This window comes from Lithobates pipiens, unplaced genomic scaffold, assembly GCF_037356315.1.
Source record: "Lithobates pipiens isolate NorthernLeopardFrog02 unplaced genomic scaffold, aLitPip1_a1.2 Scaffold_18, whole genome shotgun sequence".
In the NCBI taxonomy this organism is placed as follows: domain Eukaryota; kingdom Metazoa; phylum Chordata; class Amphibia; order Anura; family Ranidae; genus Lithobates; species Lithobates pipiens.
In genome coordinates this window covers 166,259,422-166,276,192 of record NW_027507758.1, presented here as the reverse complement: position 1 = coordinate 166,276,192, position 16,771 = coordinate 166,259,422, and the positions used below count along the sequence as shown (strand labels likewise).

General features: G+C 40.3%; 1 protein-coding gene across 2 annotated transcripts in view; it reads left to right on the top strand.

Annotated features, from left to right (window-relative positions):
• Positions 1 to 16,771, top strand: part of ADGB (androglobin) — a 422,031-nt gene that overhangs the window by 90,090 nt on the left and 315,170 nt on the right. For both annotated transcript variants that reach the window (XM_077486347.1, XM_077486346.1), the window contains exon 6: positions 7,593 to 7,732. In XM_077486347.1, coding sequence (XP_077342473.1) covers positions 7,593 to 7,732 — 140 coding nt within the window. The remainder of the gene's footprint in view (positions 1 to 7,592; positions 7,733 to 16,771) is intronic.

Below are 16,771 nucleotides of genomic sequence, written 5' to 3'. Positions count from 1 at the left end.
TAGCCTTGGATTTTAAAGGGGCCACTCAAAAGAAAAAAGAAAATCTCTTTAAAAAATATTGTTAAACATAGTTCATTGGATTGATAATAAAAATACAAGACATAAGAAGATTTTTTTACAATATTTCTTACTGACTTGCCCCAGTGTCACTGTCTAACCAGTATTAGAAATGATGTGTATACTGCTTACACAGTGATACTGTGTAGGCAGTTTCTTACTGCGAGGCAGTAAGAAATATTGTAAATCATCTTCATATATCTTGTTATTAAAATTGCATTTTTGTGATTTTTTTTTATGTTTTTATAATGATTCTAATGCCCTGTACACACGACCGGACTTTCCGGGCAGAAAAGGTCAGACAGAATCATTCTGATTGTGTGTGGGCTTCATCAGACTTTTTCTTTCCAAAATTCTGATGGACCTAGGAATAGAACGTGTTTCAAATATTTCCACCCGAACCAGTTCCTTATGAGAAAACCAACAACGCAAGGGCAGCTATTGGCTACTGGCTATTGAACTTCCTTTTTCTAGTCCCGTCGTACGTTATCGTGTTCTAAACGATCTTGGTGTGATCGTGTGTAGGCAAATCCGTTTAGTGGTAAAGTCCTTCAGAGTTCAGTCTGACGAGAAGTCCACTCATGTGTACACGGCATAATAAATAATGATGACATTTTTTTAAAAAGAGATTTTATGTTTGTTTTGGGTGATACCTTGAAAATTCGCGATTTTTCTTCCTAATGTTGGTTCTCTGACATTTTAGACATGGCACCCCTCACCACCTTATATAATCTATACATGGTTTTGTTTACGTTGATAATCTATATACATTGAAAATATCAGGATTTTTTTAATAGCTTACCTGTAAAAACCTTTTCTTGGAGTACATCACAGGATACAGAGCCATAATAATTACTACATGGGTTATAGGTCACCTTCAGGTGATGGACACTGGCACACCCAAGACAGGAAGTCCGCTCCCTATACAACCCCTACCATTACAAGGAGTACCTCAGTTTTGTAGCAAAGTAATATACATATATACATATATACATATATACATATATCCCAGCTCAATATCTCTCTGACTGGGAGTCCAGGGAGGGAGAAGGGGGCCTGAAATGCTTTTCCCCCCTTAGTTTGGGAAGATTTAGCGATTTAAAGAGGCTAACCTCTCTTCTAAGAAGCAAGAACATCCTCAGTGAAGTATGCAGGGGCTGAGATGCTAGGAGAGGCAGCAATACCTAATAGCGCCAATGGCTCATCCTAGCCAGCTACAACGGGTCTTTCCAGAGAGGAAGGTACTGCAGATTCATGCCCAGGATCCTCAGACCCTGAAGGTAATGCCTTTGCGCCCCTTTTTGTTGCAAACAAGCCCCCTCTGCAGGAACGCATAGTCTTAAGCACAAAATGAAGAGATACTAACCCAAGCACACCACCTGCTGAGTCTTAGTCTAGCAATATATATATATATATATATATATATATATATATATATATATATATATATATATATATATATATATATATATATATGTAGCACTGTCCCCCGAAGCAGCTGATGGTTTTATTTGGACTTACCGTTATCTCACTTGTTTGCTTCTCCATCTTGGGGTTCCTGTGGTAGATGGCCCAAAAAATTTGGAAACTGACACTGAATCCTCTTTTGGGCTATTTATTTAGAACGGAACAGAGTCTTTCAATAAAGGGTAGAAGGTCTGGAGTGAGTTCAGGTACTTGTATTGCAAAAAATGGAAGTCTCCAGAGAATAGAAACCGTTTCACAGCTGGATTTAACAACCCCCAGATAGACCTCTCTCACTAGGCCTAGCAGCCGGTGGGGTGCTTGACAAAGTCTCTGCCACAGACTTGTGAGATACATTTGAGCATTACTGAGGGATGTGGATAAATTTAACCACTTCCCACCCGGCCAATGCATATATACGGCCGGGTGGGAGCCGTCTACTCCTGATAGGACGTTCCTGAACGTCATTCAGAAGTAGCGGGATCGCGCGCGCGCGTGCCCGCGCAGCGGCGCGATCCCGATGTGCTCGTGTCACCCGGACACGGCACATCTGAGATCGGCAGGAGGGCTCTGTGATTGGCCCTCCTGATCACATGACGGCCGTGTCCAATCACGGCCGTCATGTGATGTAAACAAACAGCCGGTTGCTAGGCAATCGGCTCTCTTCTCCTCACACGGAAGTCATCGCTGAGGAGAGGAGAGCAGAACGCTGCAGCCGGCTGATGATCAGTGAGTATGGGCTGCTTTTTACAGCTTTTTACTCACTGATCATCAGTGTAGTGTCAACACACAACACACCACACAGTACAAACACAGTCCCCACATATGTCCCCAAACCACACATGTCCCCAAAACATACATGTCCCCAAATAATAAAAACACATGTCCCTAATAATAAAAACATGTCCCCCACATATGTCCCACTAAAATCACATGTCCCAATGATTATCTGCACACATATGTACGTGATCACCTGCACACATATGTACATGATCATTTGCGTACATATGTCCGTGATCACACAAACCAATTATTATACAGTTAACTGAATTTTTTTTACCAAAAACATGTAGCAGAATACATTTTGGCTTAAATTTATGACAAAATTTGATTTTATTGGATTTCTTTTCAAATAGAAAAAAGAAAATATTGTTTTTTTTCCAAATTTCCGCTTTTTTTGCGCTTATATCGCAAAAAATAAAAAACGGAGTCGTGAATAAATAACACCAAAATAAAGCTCTATTTGTGCGAACAAAATGATAACAATTTCATTTGGGTACAGTGTAGCATGACCACGCAATTATCACTGAAAGCGCGAGAGCGATGAAAGCTGAAAATTGGGCTGGGAAGGAAGGGGGTGAAAGTGCCCTGTATTGTAGTGGTTAAAGAACTGACATACGGTACCAGGTTCTCTCAGCTGATACCATATGGGTGTTGATCCAGGTTGCATCCTTCAACTAAGCCTCCAGGCTCCTCCAGAGAAACCAGCCTTGCGCACAGTCTTCTCCTGAAAGAGTCCTCCTCTGGGGTTCTTCAGTTGCTGAGACGGCACTGGACCACCCTTGGATCAGTAGGCCTCGAAATCCACTTGGGCCTGTCCCTGCAGTTGCGTCGCCTCGGGCCAGCCAGCCCCGAGACTGGGGATACATGGTTCCGCACCACAGGCTAGGAGGGCCATGGGGCTGGGTCAGGAGGACCACCAAAACCAAACAGACAGAAAAATAAAAGACGAACCCTGCCAACGTGGCGTCTGTACCTTAAATACCACCCCCAGAATGCACAGTAGGAAAAACACTCCCACTGGGCTGGTTCTGAGAGAATAGTGGCATTCAGTGCACCCAGCTAGACTGCTTTTCTACTCTTGCCGTTGGTGACAGTGACACCTACAGTCAAGGAAAACCCAGTGCAACCCAGCTGGACTGGTACTGAAACTAGAAATTTGAAGAAATAGTCCCAAAGCCCAACTGTGGCTTCAGGCAAATTAACTTTTCAAAAACCATAGCGTCTGCTCGTCACATATATGTATGTATATATATGCTGCAAACACTTGCCCAGCCTGATGCTTTAAGTAAATGTGCCCCCTTAGGAAGTGCCTGGTTCCGCCACCTTACATGTCCCTGATGCTCCTGTGTATCATGTCTTCTCAGCCTAATGTGAGTGAGGCTTTTTAAAAGCTATCAGCCTGCTCTGCGCTTGCACCGTTAGGAATGTACACATAGTTACATAGTTACATAGTTAGTAAGGTTGAATAAAGACACCAGTCCATCCAGTTCAACCTGAGTGAGTGTCTACAATTGTCCCTTTCCCTGTACATTGCACACTCACATCAGTCCCTACCATCAAGGAGCCCACAATCCAAGGTTTCCATTCATATACTAGGGCCAATTTTGGACAGAAGCCAATTAACTTACCTGCATGTCTTTGGAGTGTGGGAGGAAACCAGAGTACCTGGAGGAAACCCACGCAGGCACAGGGAGAACATGCAAACTCCAGGCAGGTAGTGTTGTGGTTGGGATTCGAACCAGTGACCCTATTTACTGCTAGGTGAGAGTGCTAACCACTACACCACTGTGCCGCCCTACACGCCGGCTTGCGCCCTGGCCCCGCCTCCTTTTTCCTCCACAGATCGTATCTTATATAAGATACGAATGAGCGCGCGCCCACGAGACAGCCGGTGGGGGGGGGGGGACAGGGGACAGGAGGAGAAGATCCATCTGGGGGGATCAGTGGTAGATGGGTGACCACCCCACCAAATACCACTGATGGCTAGAGAGTGAGAAGAAGCAGCCAAACTCATCTGAGGCTGCTGCCACACTGAGAACTATTACACTGTGAGACAAGGTAAATATATCAGGCATGTGTTTTAGAATTTCACGCCATCTAGAGGTGAACGTAAGGCACGACACCATTTACTTAAAAATAGAAACAATCCATAGGTTTTCCTTAGAATTGTCTTCACTTACCTTATCCTCGTCGCAGGATACTGCTGAAGACCAGACAGACCCAATCTTCACCCATCACGGCGGGCCAAGCCATGACAGACCTTCAGAACTGGGACCCCACTTACGGGGTCCTCTTTCCTGGACCCGTATAGCACCCTGCCAGAAAACTTTTAGGTATTCTGAAGAAAAACCAAAGTGCTGGATCCCAGGGTCCAGTTCTCCAGGGGGAAGCATTACAGGCATAACCTAGTTTCTTCCCCACCAGGTCCAGGTACCATTTCTTGACCTCTTCAAGGCACCTTGAATGGATACAGTTGCATTGCTGCTTGATCCAGTAAGGATCCTGTAGTGGAGCTTTCTTTAGCACTTCTTTACCTTCTTACACCTTAGACACTGGTGAAAAAACTGAGGTACTCCCTGTAATGGAAGGGTTATTTAGGGAGGGGGACTTCCTGTCTTAGGTGGGCCAGTGTCCATCACCTGAAGGTGGCCTATTACCCATGTAGTAATTATTATGGCACTGTGTCTCATGATGTACAATTAAGAAATTCGCAAGTTGTTCTAATAAGTTGACATGGGTGTACATAAGGAGTGTCTCAGTAAACCGTTATCCTACCATCCAGTGTGTTTTATGTGCCATGGTACGTGATTTTAATTTTGTATTTTGGGATTCATGCTTCATATTTTGATTGTTATATTGATTGTTTTATATATTTGTTTGTTATATTGGGTTTGTGGAAGTTCATGAAGGCAGGTCTTATTTTTGGAGTTTATAGTATAGTTTTTATAGGGACTCAAGACCCTGATGAGGTTTATCCAATGTGAAGTGGAGAATCTAGGTTTGCCTTTGGACCAAAAAATGGCAATTCTTGGGTCGGCAGGTAACATCTGCAATTTCTCCTGCATCAGTCTGAGCATGCATAAATGTAAAGCACTACCTATCCTTGGTAGGGAGCAGAGTACTTTTGGCACCTTGGACTTGGGAACCAGCCAACGTACATACCATTACTATAGATGGGATACAGCAGCACTCTGAGTATCAGTTGAGAACTGCCTTATGAGAGAATATTTTATCTGTAGTGCAACTCACAGTACATTAGCTTAATAGAAACAATAATAATAATACATAAAATAGAATAAAGAATGTAACATACCTAATGCATTTGACACCCATGGTAGATATTTTTTTAATAAACCCCTCGGGACAGGTTATATCAGCGCCCATTGGCTCAGTAAGCAGCCAGAGGCAGATGAGCTCCTGCTGTTAACTCTTTCTTGTCCTGTGGCTGGCCGGCAGAAGTTCCTATAGTTAGAGGCTGCTGGTTCCTTCCTGATGCTTCTACAGTTAGTGAGAAGGCAGGTGGGGAGAAGCTGCTGGGGCCCCCTCATGCATGGACAGTGCCTAGGGGTGCTTGTGCATTAGTGCTTCCCTGTCCGACAGTCCCGATGCAAGAGTTGCAGTGACAGGAGTGTGCAGCTGGAGAGATAGGAAAGCACCACACACCTCCCAGGTCTCTCTTCCTCTCCTTTCCGGCAGCCTAATTTAGCAGGCAAGAAATAACACCCCCTCCCCCCTGTAGCGACACCACTGCTAATAGTCAAGGCTTTTGTCAAGCTAATAGCTTGGGGGGGGGGGGGGGGAGGCCTGGACCATGCCCTGGGGGAACATGTACCAAAGAAAAAAAAAGAAAAAAGAAAAAACTCTGTTTGGTGAGGAGCAGTAATTTTAGCAATGATTAAAGGGCAACATTACAAGTGCTACATTTCTGGAGGGATAGCCATATCCTGTCTGTGAAGTGCTGTATATTTATCATGTATACAACCCACTATAGCAAAATTGATATACAGACCCTTATTCTTGATGAAGATTTGGTGTGAATGTCAAGGGCCATCCCACATAAAAAAAAAAAAACAGCATGAGGAGCCCCAAGTAATCATGGATTTTAAGGTGGAAGCCCAAAAAAACAAGAAAAAAGTGGGGTCTTCCGCAGAATCCATACTAGACCCCTATCCAAGCATACAGCCTAGCTAGTCAGGGAAGGAGGGATGAGAGTGTGCCCTCTTTCTGCAAACCATACCAGGCTACATGTCCTGGTCGAGGCACATTGCCAGGAAACACCCCTTGCAAAGCACCTTGTTTCTATGTTGATGAGGACAATTGTAATTTCATGTCAATCACAATGAAAAAAAAAAACTCTGCGACACAATCCACTTCCACAAGCAAGAAAAGTTTGGACTGAACCAAAATCTCATCCTTAATTATGACTCTGTGAGTTCTCACAAACTATAGCCATTAACATCCTTTTGGGAGATATAGTATATCTGAACTGCATGTTTTAGGGAAAGAATAAGTGCATTTAAAACAACTAATTGAGCATAATTTAAAGGGTACAATTATGTTTAAATCCTAGGATTATGTAAAGATTCACGTTAAAGCTCCTTTTATGTATTTTTACCATCCTAAAAAGGGATTTTTTTTTTACAGGGGTTGATCCCGTAACAGTATTCAGGGCAGTCTTCTTTAAATAAATAGGTATTTGTCCAAAGTATTTTATCATAAGCATAGTACTAGAGATGTATGGTGCAAAATTACTGGAAAATAAGAAGAAGTTTCCCTATGTAAATGATACAGTAGATTGTCTCTTACACCCACTTCTCTCCAGCATTATTGTGTAGTTGTTTTGCTGACATTTTGCTTCTGTGTTGGCATGCCATATTAAATTTGTGAATGCCCAATTTTAATAATATACAATGCAGATGTTTTCAAAGATAAATTAGAGCTTTGGAGCAGTTGTTTAGAATAAATGGCACGTTGCAACTTCACTTGGCAATGATATTTATATATACATATACCAGTGAAAGGAACCAAGTCGGAAGTGAATTGCGCGGGCTTCCAAATTAGTACAGATTATTAGTGGCTGTCACACAAAGTGTGCATGCGGGGTGCTAAGCTACAATTTTGGTGACTTCTGTTCATTTAAGCCTTCAGTAATTTCACCCGGCCCACCACAGGAAAGCAGTGGGAGGGTTTTGTGTAGGAGAGTTGGATAACTTGCTCTGAATCACAGTTTCTGTTCGTGTGCATGTATTTTATTAGTTTACGTATTTCTGTTGTTTCTTTTTTCACAGGGGTGCTGGAGAAAGATTGTAGTTGATGACACTCTTCCATTTAGCGAAGATGACAAGTTGCTTCTTCCAGCAACAATATGTGAAGCTGAACTGTGGCCAATGTTATTGTCCAAAGCTATCATTAAGATTGCAAGTATAGAGTATGTCCAATTTTATATTGTTTCAAACTATTTTTAGTATCCTTGTATTTTAGACGAGTGTGCTTAAATAGACACTGTAACTTTGCCTATTTATGATAAATTCAAAATGGTGTCCAATGGTGTCAGAACACTACCAGGATTGACAATGATACTTCCACCCCCAAATGAGTGTTCAGGCCACTCAGGCCCGAGCACTGTCTCATGAGGGAGGTCACTTGCTCTCCCATACCCAGAGACCTTGGTCTGTTAGAACAACAGGGTGCAGGCTCTGAGTGAGCATTGAAGCGCCTAAAGAGAACAGCTTAGAGAGTATAACTATAGTACACTATGAGGGAGATTTATTAAAACTGGAGCATTCAGAATCTGGTGCAGCTGTGCATGGTAGGCAGACAGCTTGTAACTTAATCTTTGACAATAAAATCTGGAAGCTGATTGGTTTCCAGTTTTAGTGAATCTCTCCTATAAATATTTAAGTATTTATTTTTAAAGTGGTAGTAAAGTCATTTTTTAACTTTTACCTATGGGTAAGCCTATAATAAGGCTTACTTGTAGGTGAAAAGAATATCTCCTAAACCTATACGGTTTAGGAGATATTCCCCTTGCAATGAGCCGCTGACTTTAGCGGCACATGCGCTCTGGGGATTCTCGGCTGAAAGTCCGGCAGATGCCGGACCTTGCCAGAAAGAAGTCGCCGGCGCGCATGCACAGGAGTGACAACATTGCGGCTCACAGCGCCAGAGACGCAATACCCGGAAGACACGCCGAGGGAAAATGTCAGCTCCCTCGGCGTGGACAGAGTGAGATACCGACGTCTCATTCTAAGGTAAGTATTTCATAATGAGCTAGTATGCGGTGCATACTAGCTCAGTATGCCTTTTCCCTTACAGGTGTTGAAAAAAAAAAAGTCAGCGGGTTTACTACCGCTTTACATATAAATAATGTAATGTAACTGGTGATAGGGAGGATCGCCATTTTAAAGTGTATGTTACATTTCATATTCCTGATATATGTATGTTGTGCTATGTACCTGTGTTTGCTTCTACCACACATGGCTTCTCGCAAACTGAAAACTGGACTTCTTATGGCTTTCTTTCAACAATGGCTTCTTGCCACTTTCCATAAAAGCCAAATTTGTGGAGTGCATGACTAAAAGTTGTCCTGTGGACAGATTCTACAATCTTAGCTGTGGATCTCTGCAGCTCCTCCAGAATTACAATGGGCCTCTTGGCTGCTGCTTTGATTAATGCTCTCCTGTATTCCTGACCTGTCTGGTGTGTTCTTTGGCCTTCATGATGCTGTTTGTTCACTAAGGTGACAAACCTCTAAGGGATTCACAGAACAGCTGTGTTTATACTGAGATTTTAGGGGTATCAGTGTAAAAGGTCTGAATACAAATGCATGCCACACTTTTCAGATATTTATTTGTAACACATTTTGAAAAACCATTTATCATTTTCCATTCACTTCACAATTACGTGCCACTTTGTTTTTGTCTATCACATAAAATCCCAATAAATACATTTACATTTTGGTTGTAACATGACAAAATGTGGAATATTTCAAGGGGTATGAATACTTTTTCAAGGCACTGTATCTGCTGTAATTCTCAGCATTGATGACACAACTGATCCTGACCAAATCTCCAACTCCTTTTGCAAAAATGCAGGTCCAAACCTGCAAGAAACCTCCACCATGCTTCACTGTTGTAGACACTCATTATTGTACTGATCTCCAACTCTTCGCAAATAAACTGTCTTTTGCTACAGCCAAATATTTCAATTTTGATTCATCAGCCCAGAGCACCTTCTGCCATTTATCTGCACCCCATTTTCCATGTTTCTGTGCATAGTTGAGTCACTTAGCCCTGTTTCCATGTCCTACACCTCTTGAATGCCTCTGCTATTTATGATTGGTTTTGGTCATTTACAGCGTCCTAGTGGGATACCTCAGGTGGGTTCAGACTAGGATCCAAACACTTCTTAGCTCATTCCTTGGCTGAACAAAAAAAAACTGATTCCTGCGCTATAAACAAAAAAAGACAGACAATTTTGAAAAAAAATATATATATATTTTTTACTATCTGCTATAATACATATCCAAAAAAAAAGTAAAAAAAAAAAAAAAACAAATTCATCAAATTAGGCCTATATGTATTCTTCATATTTTTGGTAAAAAATCCCAATAAGCGTATATTGATTTGTTTGCACAAAAGTTATAGCGTCTACAAACTACGGGATAGGTTTATGGACTTAATTTTTTTTAATGGTTTTTACTAGTAATGTCGGGGCGATCAGCGATTTTTAGCAGGACTGCAACATTACAGCAGACAAATCTGACCATAAGTGACACTTTTTGGGGACCAGTGACACCAATTCAGTAATCAGTGCTAAAAAAATGCACTGTTTACGGTATAAATGACACTGGCAGGGAAGGGATTAACACTAGGAGCGATCAGAGGGTTAAATGCATTCCCTGTTTGTGCTTTATTACTGTGTGAGGGAAGTGCTGACAGACACAACAACACAGAGATTGCTGTTCCTAATCACTAGGGACAACAGATCTCCATGTTCTTCCATGTCAGACCAGGGATCTGCCTAGTTTACATAGGCAGATCCTCGTTCTGCCTCTCCGTGGAGGGATCACCAGTGGCTGGCCGACATCGGCTCCTCTTCTGTGAAGTGGGTGCACGTGCCCCCACAGTATCTGTTTCAGGAAAAAACATACAGGTAATAGAGCCGCCCTGCAGCAGTATATATGTGGTGGACGGGCTTTAATTGAATAAACAAGTTTTAGCAGACCCAGGAACTCCTTTCATGTCCAATATAGAACCTTGTGGTTGGCAAAAATTACTCAGCTATCTACTTCAGTGTACCACCACCAAACTGATGGGATGGTACAACAGTTCAATAGAACTCTGATAGGTATGCAAAAAAGAAAGTGGTCGATATGGATGAAAAAAAAAAAACGGAAATTCCTGCCAGCATATTCAAAGTGTTACTAAACCCAAAACAGTAAAACCAGTCTGTATATGCAGTAAATCATGCTTGTTATACTCACTATGGAACCTAAGGGGTTAATCTTCTGCATTGTGTAAAAAGGCTGTTTGATCCTGTATGCAAAGATCCTCCTCTTCTTCCACTGACTCCAAAATAAGTCCGGATAAGACAGAGTTACTGGAGTCAGGCTGCACATGCTCAGTTTGGTGTTCATTGCTAGAGAATATTTTTTTTTTGGGAGAATGCATGTGATCAGCACAGGGCCAGTCAGCACTGTCCACATAGAGGGGCAGGGTCCTGGATCCTGATAGGACAGCCATTGCAATGTGAAAACTTCTCCTACAAGCTTTAACCAGGCAATGATAGAAGTCACAAAAGTACTATATACTGCTAATGAGAAAAGGTATTTAGCTGTTTATATTTACTAAAATGATTGCATTTCCATGTTCTGTGTACTGTGGGAGACCAGATATAGTGAATGCAGGGTCCTGGGTTTAATAACACTTTAATGACTTTACTAAAATAAAATTGGCTGCTCACTTTGCAAAGGAGGTTGCACTATGGAAGAGAATTTCCCCCAGAGCTTAATGAATGTCATTCAATTTCACTTTGTAAAGAATACCCAATATTGTGCAAGAAAAATGTATTTATTTTTGCTTGCACGTGACTGAGTGAATGAAGTCAGCAGAGCTTCACTTAATTCACTAAGCTTTCAAAAAATGTGTGGGAGGCAATAATTTTACAATTTTGTGTGCCACATCTAAAGTTATAAACCAGACTCTTAGAATACCCCTAGTGGTGGACTTTTAATGCACGTACAGTAAATATCAGAAAAAAAATAGTTTTAAAGGTTCAAACAGTTATTTTATTGAAAAAAAAATTAAGAAGATATATAAAACAAGGAATGCATAAATACACTGGTAGTCTGTACATGTGTAGGTTACTTGAAATACCCTACGCATTTCGGAGAGATTAAATCTCCTTCTTCAGGGGATATGTACAGTTGTAAGACATAATCTATTGAAACAAAGAATAGAATATATATTAACAAAAATTCCTATCTTCAAGAAAAATGCATGCATAGTATATACCTTATGCTTCACTATTGTAATAATCACTTGCAACTTCAAAACAGTGTGTTGAATAGACATTCCATCAAGTTTGTAGTTAAAAACACAACAGAAAACTAGGGTGGATGTTACTGGTGGTTATTTTGCCCCCTTGAGGTCTTCCAATGTGGTCACTCCAAAAGAACGGGCCAAGAAACCAGCAAGGTGTTAGAGAGAGACCAAACCCCCAGCACTGATGGGCAAATGGAGCTAAAAAGCTCCCAACCCGGGAGAGACACTGGTGCAAAGCGAGCGGTCCTGAGTAAAAATAAAATAAAAATAAAATAAAATAGAGTATATAATATATTATACCCATATCTTGTTGTATAATTTCAGCTAATGTTAAATTAAGGAATAGAATAATTCTAATTGAGGGAACCTAATAAAATGAAAAATAATAACAGACAAATAAATCAAATACATTTTTTATTTTTTTTTGTTAATGGAATTTAATTTAATTGCCGCAAGTAATATAGATATATTTTGTTCTTTAATAATCATTATTAAATTGTCCATATATTAATTACTTATAAAATAATGTAAAAAATTATTTCATTAATTTATCATAATTTTTTCATTATTATAAAAATCTTAAATGATCATAAATCATTATATTATAAATCATACCAACAACATTTTTTATATTACCGATACTATTGTATTATCAATGGTTATAGGGAATTATTTCATTGAATTATCCAAAAGTTATTTCATTAAAAAAAACAAAAAAAACAAAAAAACAACTAACCTCAATGTAGTGTTGTTAGAGTAACCATCCGTCCGCCATGGCATCCAGCACTAGAATGTGAAGGATTTATAGTGATTCCTGCCCAATCAGCTGGCGCAATAAGTTGCAACAGCTGATGGGCAGGGAGGGGGACCGCAAACAAGACTGCCCCCTGAGTGATGCGTGCGCCTCCCCGTCCACGGCGCATGCGCATGTGCGTCTGAACGAGGCCATGTCCACTCCACCCACCAACACCATGGGCTTCTCCCAGAGGGAGGACGGCCACAGGTGTCTTCCCTAAGCTATAAAGCCTGGGCGGCTTAGTGTGTCAGGCACTGCCCCGGGAATAGAAGCCCATCATAACATAGTAGAAATAGTCGCCGGATAAAGGCCAAACCAGGATGCTCTATAAAAAGGGGAACACCCAGAGGGGCAAAATGTGTACAGGGAAAAAAAGGGAAGAATCCTCGGCATTCATTTATACATGTACCCTCAAAGCATGTTGAATATACAAAAGACAGCACATATACCTAATGAATGGAACACCTGGTGTTAATAGGTTGGTCATACACTAATTTTATATAATTTTAAATTAACATAAAACATATTAAATATACAGGAAACCAGCATATACATGTCTAGTGGAAAGTATGCATAATATAGTTATAAATTAATTATACATGGTTTTTAAAAGGGAAAACAAGTCCATCAAAGTCCCATATCTAGAATTATGTCCAATATATATATATATATATATATATATATATATATATATATATATATATATACATATATACATATATATATATATATACATATATACATATATATATATATATATACATATATATATATATATATATATATATATATATATATATATATATATATATACATATATATATATATATATATATATATATATATATATATATATACATAACATCCAACAGTATACAAATAAAGGGAGTAAAGATTCCCAGTATGGAAAGAACAAACATTTCATAGACAAAAGCCTTATAATGTCTCTCCCGTGTTTGGAGCTTTTTAGCTCCATTTGCCCATCAGTGCTGGGGGTTTGGTCTCTCTCTAACACCTTGCTGGTTTCTTGGCCCGTTCTTTTGGAGTGACCACATTGGAAGACCTCAAGGGGGCAAAATAACCACCGGTAACATCCACCCTAGTTTTCTGTCGTGTTTTTAACTAAAAAACTTGATGGAATGTCTATTCAACACACTGTTTTGAAGATGTAAGTGATTACTACAATAGTGAAGCATATGGTATATACTATGTATGCCTTTTTCTAGAAGATGGGAATTCTTTTCTTTGTTTCAATAGATTATTTCTTACAACTGTACATATCTCCTGAAGAAGGAGATTTAATCTCTCCGAAACGCGCAGGGTATTTCAAGTAACTTACACATGTACAGACTACCAGTGTATTTATGCATTCCTTGTTTTATATATCTTCTTAATTTTTTTCAATAAAATAACTGTTTGAACCTTTAAAACTATTTTTTTCTGATATTTACTGTGTGTGCCTTAAAAGTCCACCACTAGGGGTATTCTAAGAGTCTAATTCACTAAGCTTTGGGATAAATTCCTTTTGAAAAGTGAACCGTCTATTTTGTTTTAGTAAATAAACCACAATGTCTTCCATAGGGATAATGCCACACATTGAACTCATTGCTAGGATCCAGGATAGGATGGCAGCAATTATTACCAAAGTTTAGGACCATACTGTATGCAGCAAGCCCAGGAGGTGCAGGTCAGAGTTTAAAACTGCTTTGCTAAAATCAGAACCTTTAACACTGAAGATAAAGTCTTAGTTTTGGTGCCTTCTTTGGAGAGTAAATTTTGGGGAAATGGGAAGGCCCCTATGAGATCATAGCGAACATCAGTGATGTCACCTACCTGGTATTCCATCTGAGAACTAGAAAGCCACTTCAATAAAACCTAATAAATATCTGGGAGAAAAAGTCTGGGCTCTGTCAGCAGAAAGTGACCCCAAAGTATACCAGAGTTTAGGATGTCAGAGGCTTTATCTGCTTCTCAGAAGGTGAGTGCGTTCTGGCAGAAAAATCTTTGTGTATCAGTATTGCTTGGACTGAGAAGAAGGGTGTAGACCCCATTCTCAAGGTTCATTACTACCCTCAGTCTTATTAAATGGTATTGGCAGGTCCCCATAACAGCCAGAGCTGAAAGGAAAAAACAGCTTTTGCAACACCAGAAGGGCTTTACCGGTACATGATCCGTTCTTTTGTCTTAAATAGGAACTTGGAAACTTGTCCTCGGTCCATAAAATTTTGGACCACATTCTTAAGCCTGACAAAGCATAATAGCTAGATAATGTTATCAGTTTTAGTCTTGACTAAAATTTGCTCCCACAGAAGGTCCAGGCATTTGTAGATACCAATTGTAAGGCTGGGTTGCTAACCAATCCAAAAGAAGGCACAATGAGTCTGGAAGAAGTCCAGTATCTGCCTTTGTCCATATACAAAGACAAGGGGTTTAGAAAGCCTCTAATGGACAAGACTGAAACAGTTAATAGTTGCCCCCAGCCAGTGTAAAAAGATTAGAACACTTTTAGAGATTGTAGAAAACTACCGGTATTTAGCTGTTGGCTTCCTGTTTATGATAGCTCTCCCCCCCCCCCCTAGACTTCAGCTTTTTGTGTCTCTAAAAGGTAATGTTATATTTAGTGCTAATTTAATACTTAGAAAATAGTTATTAGCATGTCTTGTCTGCAGACTTTGATTGGGCACTGACCGGAAGAAAATAACTTCTAAATATGACTGGTACTATTGCAAGTGCCAACATGTTGAGTATATTCATTCAGTAGAATCAGTGATGCAAGTGACAACCCAAACATATTGTACTGCAGCTACATAAGGATCATGAAATGTCAGTCTACATCTATGTAAGAGCAAGATAAACCTGGGATAAATGTCTTGACTGTAGACCTTTGGAGAGAAAGCTAAAAAAAATCTATGAAAATGAATTTGCAGCTGCACAGCATGTAAAGGTTTTGGACTGAAGTGAGTGTATGGATTTTGAAATAGCCTTATTGGGTTTTTTTTAGTTCCAAGAAGAGGTCTTCTTGAAAAAGAAAGCTATGTCTTAGTATAGATTAAATGGATAACGTATGTCACCCCACCTGTAACGATGTTCTTAAAGACCTACAATATCTCTGTTGCATGAGTTGTACGTAGTATGGCAAGACTCCACTGTGAAAAGTGAAGGTACAGTCAAAAGCAGCAGGTGGATCACCATACTTCCTCTTTGGGCTATATATACGGTACTTGGCTAAACACGGGGAGTGATTTAGGACACTGTGCTTCAAGCAGGGCTCCATCCAAAAGGGGAAGCTCCACTTGTTTTCACCCTCCTCTGCCACGTTTGTAACTTCAGGGGGGGGGGGGGAGCAGGTACCTGGTTTTGGCAGGTACCCACTCCCACTTCCAGGTAAGATCACTAATTGGCAATATACATTCCCAGCCCCTCCTCCTTCCCCCCTCTGACTTCTGGGACACACACAAGTCCCAGAAGATAGTGGGACCATTCAGAAAGCGCAGTGCGACTTACAATGCCAAAGCCTGCACCTGAGCCGGCTGACAAATCAGCTTGGGTTGCTGACATTGCAGGATTCCTTGACAGGTAAGTGTCCTTATATTAAAAGTCAGCAGCTACAGTATTTGCAACTGCTAACTTTTATTTTATTTTTTACTGACTGGATCTCCTCTGTCAGTGCTTTTTGTGTCTCCACTGGACATCAGGCTGAATTGGTTAACACCTTGCCTTATCTCTGGTGAGTTGACACCTATAGGGGTGCGGTGTCACGACCTTCACTTGGTGTGGTGAAAAAGCTCTTGTCAGGATTATCCTCTTATGATTATTCTCATTTAACATTTATGTCTTATCTAATTGGGGACTTTATAGATTTCTTGGATTTTATTTTTTTATTCACAAGAAGTTTGCCCGTTGTCCACGGTAAGAAGTACCTCTTTAGGGAGTCCAAAATTTCTTTGCTGCCATTCATATAGAGTGCATTTTAAAGTGGTTATAGCCTATTGTTTACAGAGGGGTTATTGAAGTATTGATTATCATTGCTGGTACTGTTTTCTGATGGCATTTCTTTTTGCTGATTTTGTGGATTACCACATTTAAGCCGGCCATAGATGGTTCGAATCTCAACCTGTTCAGCTGG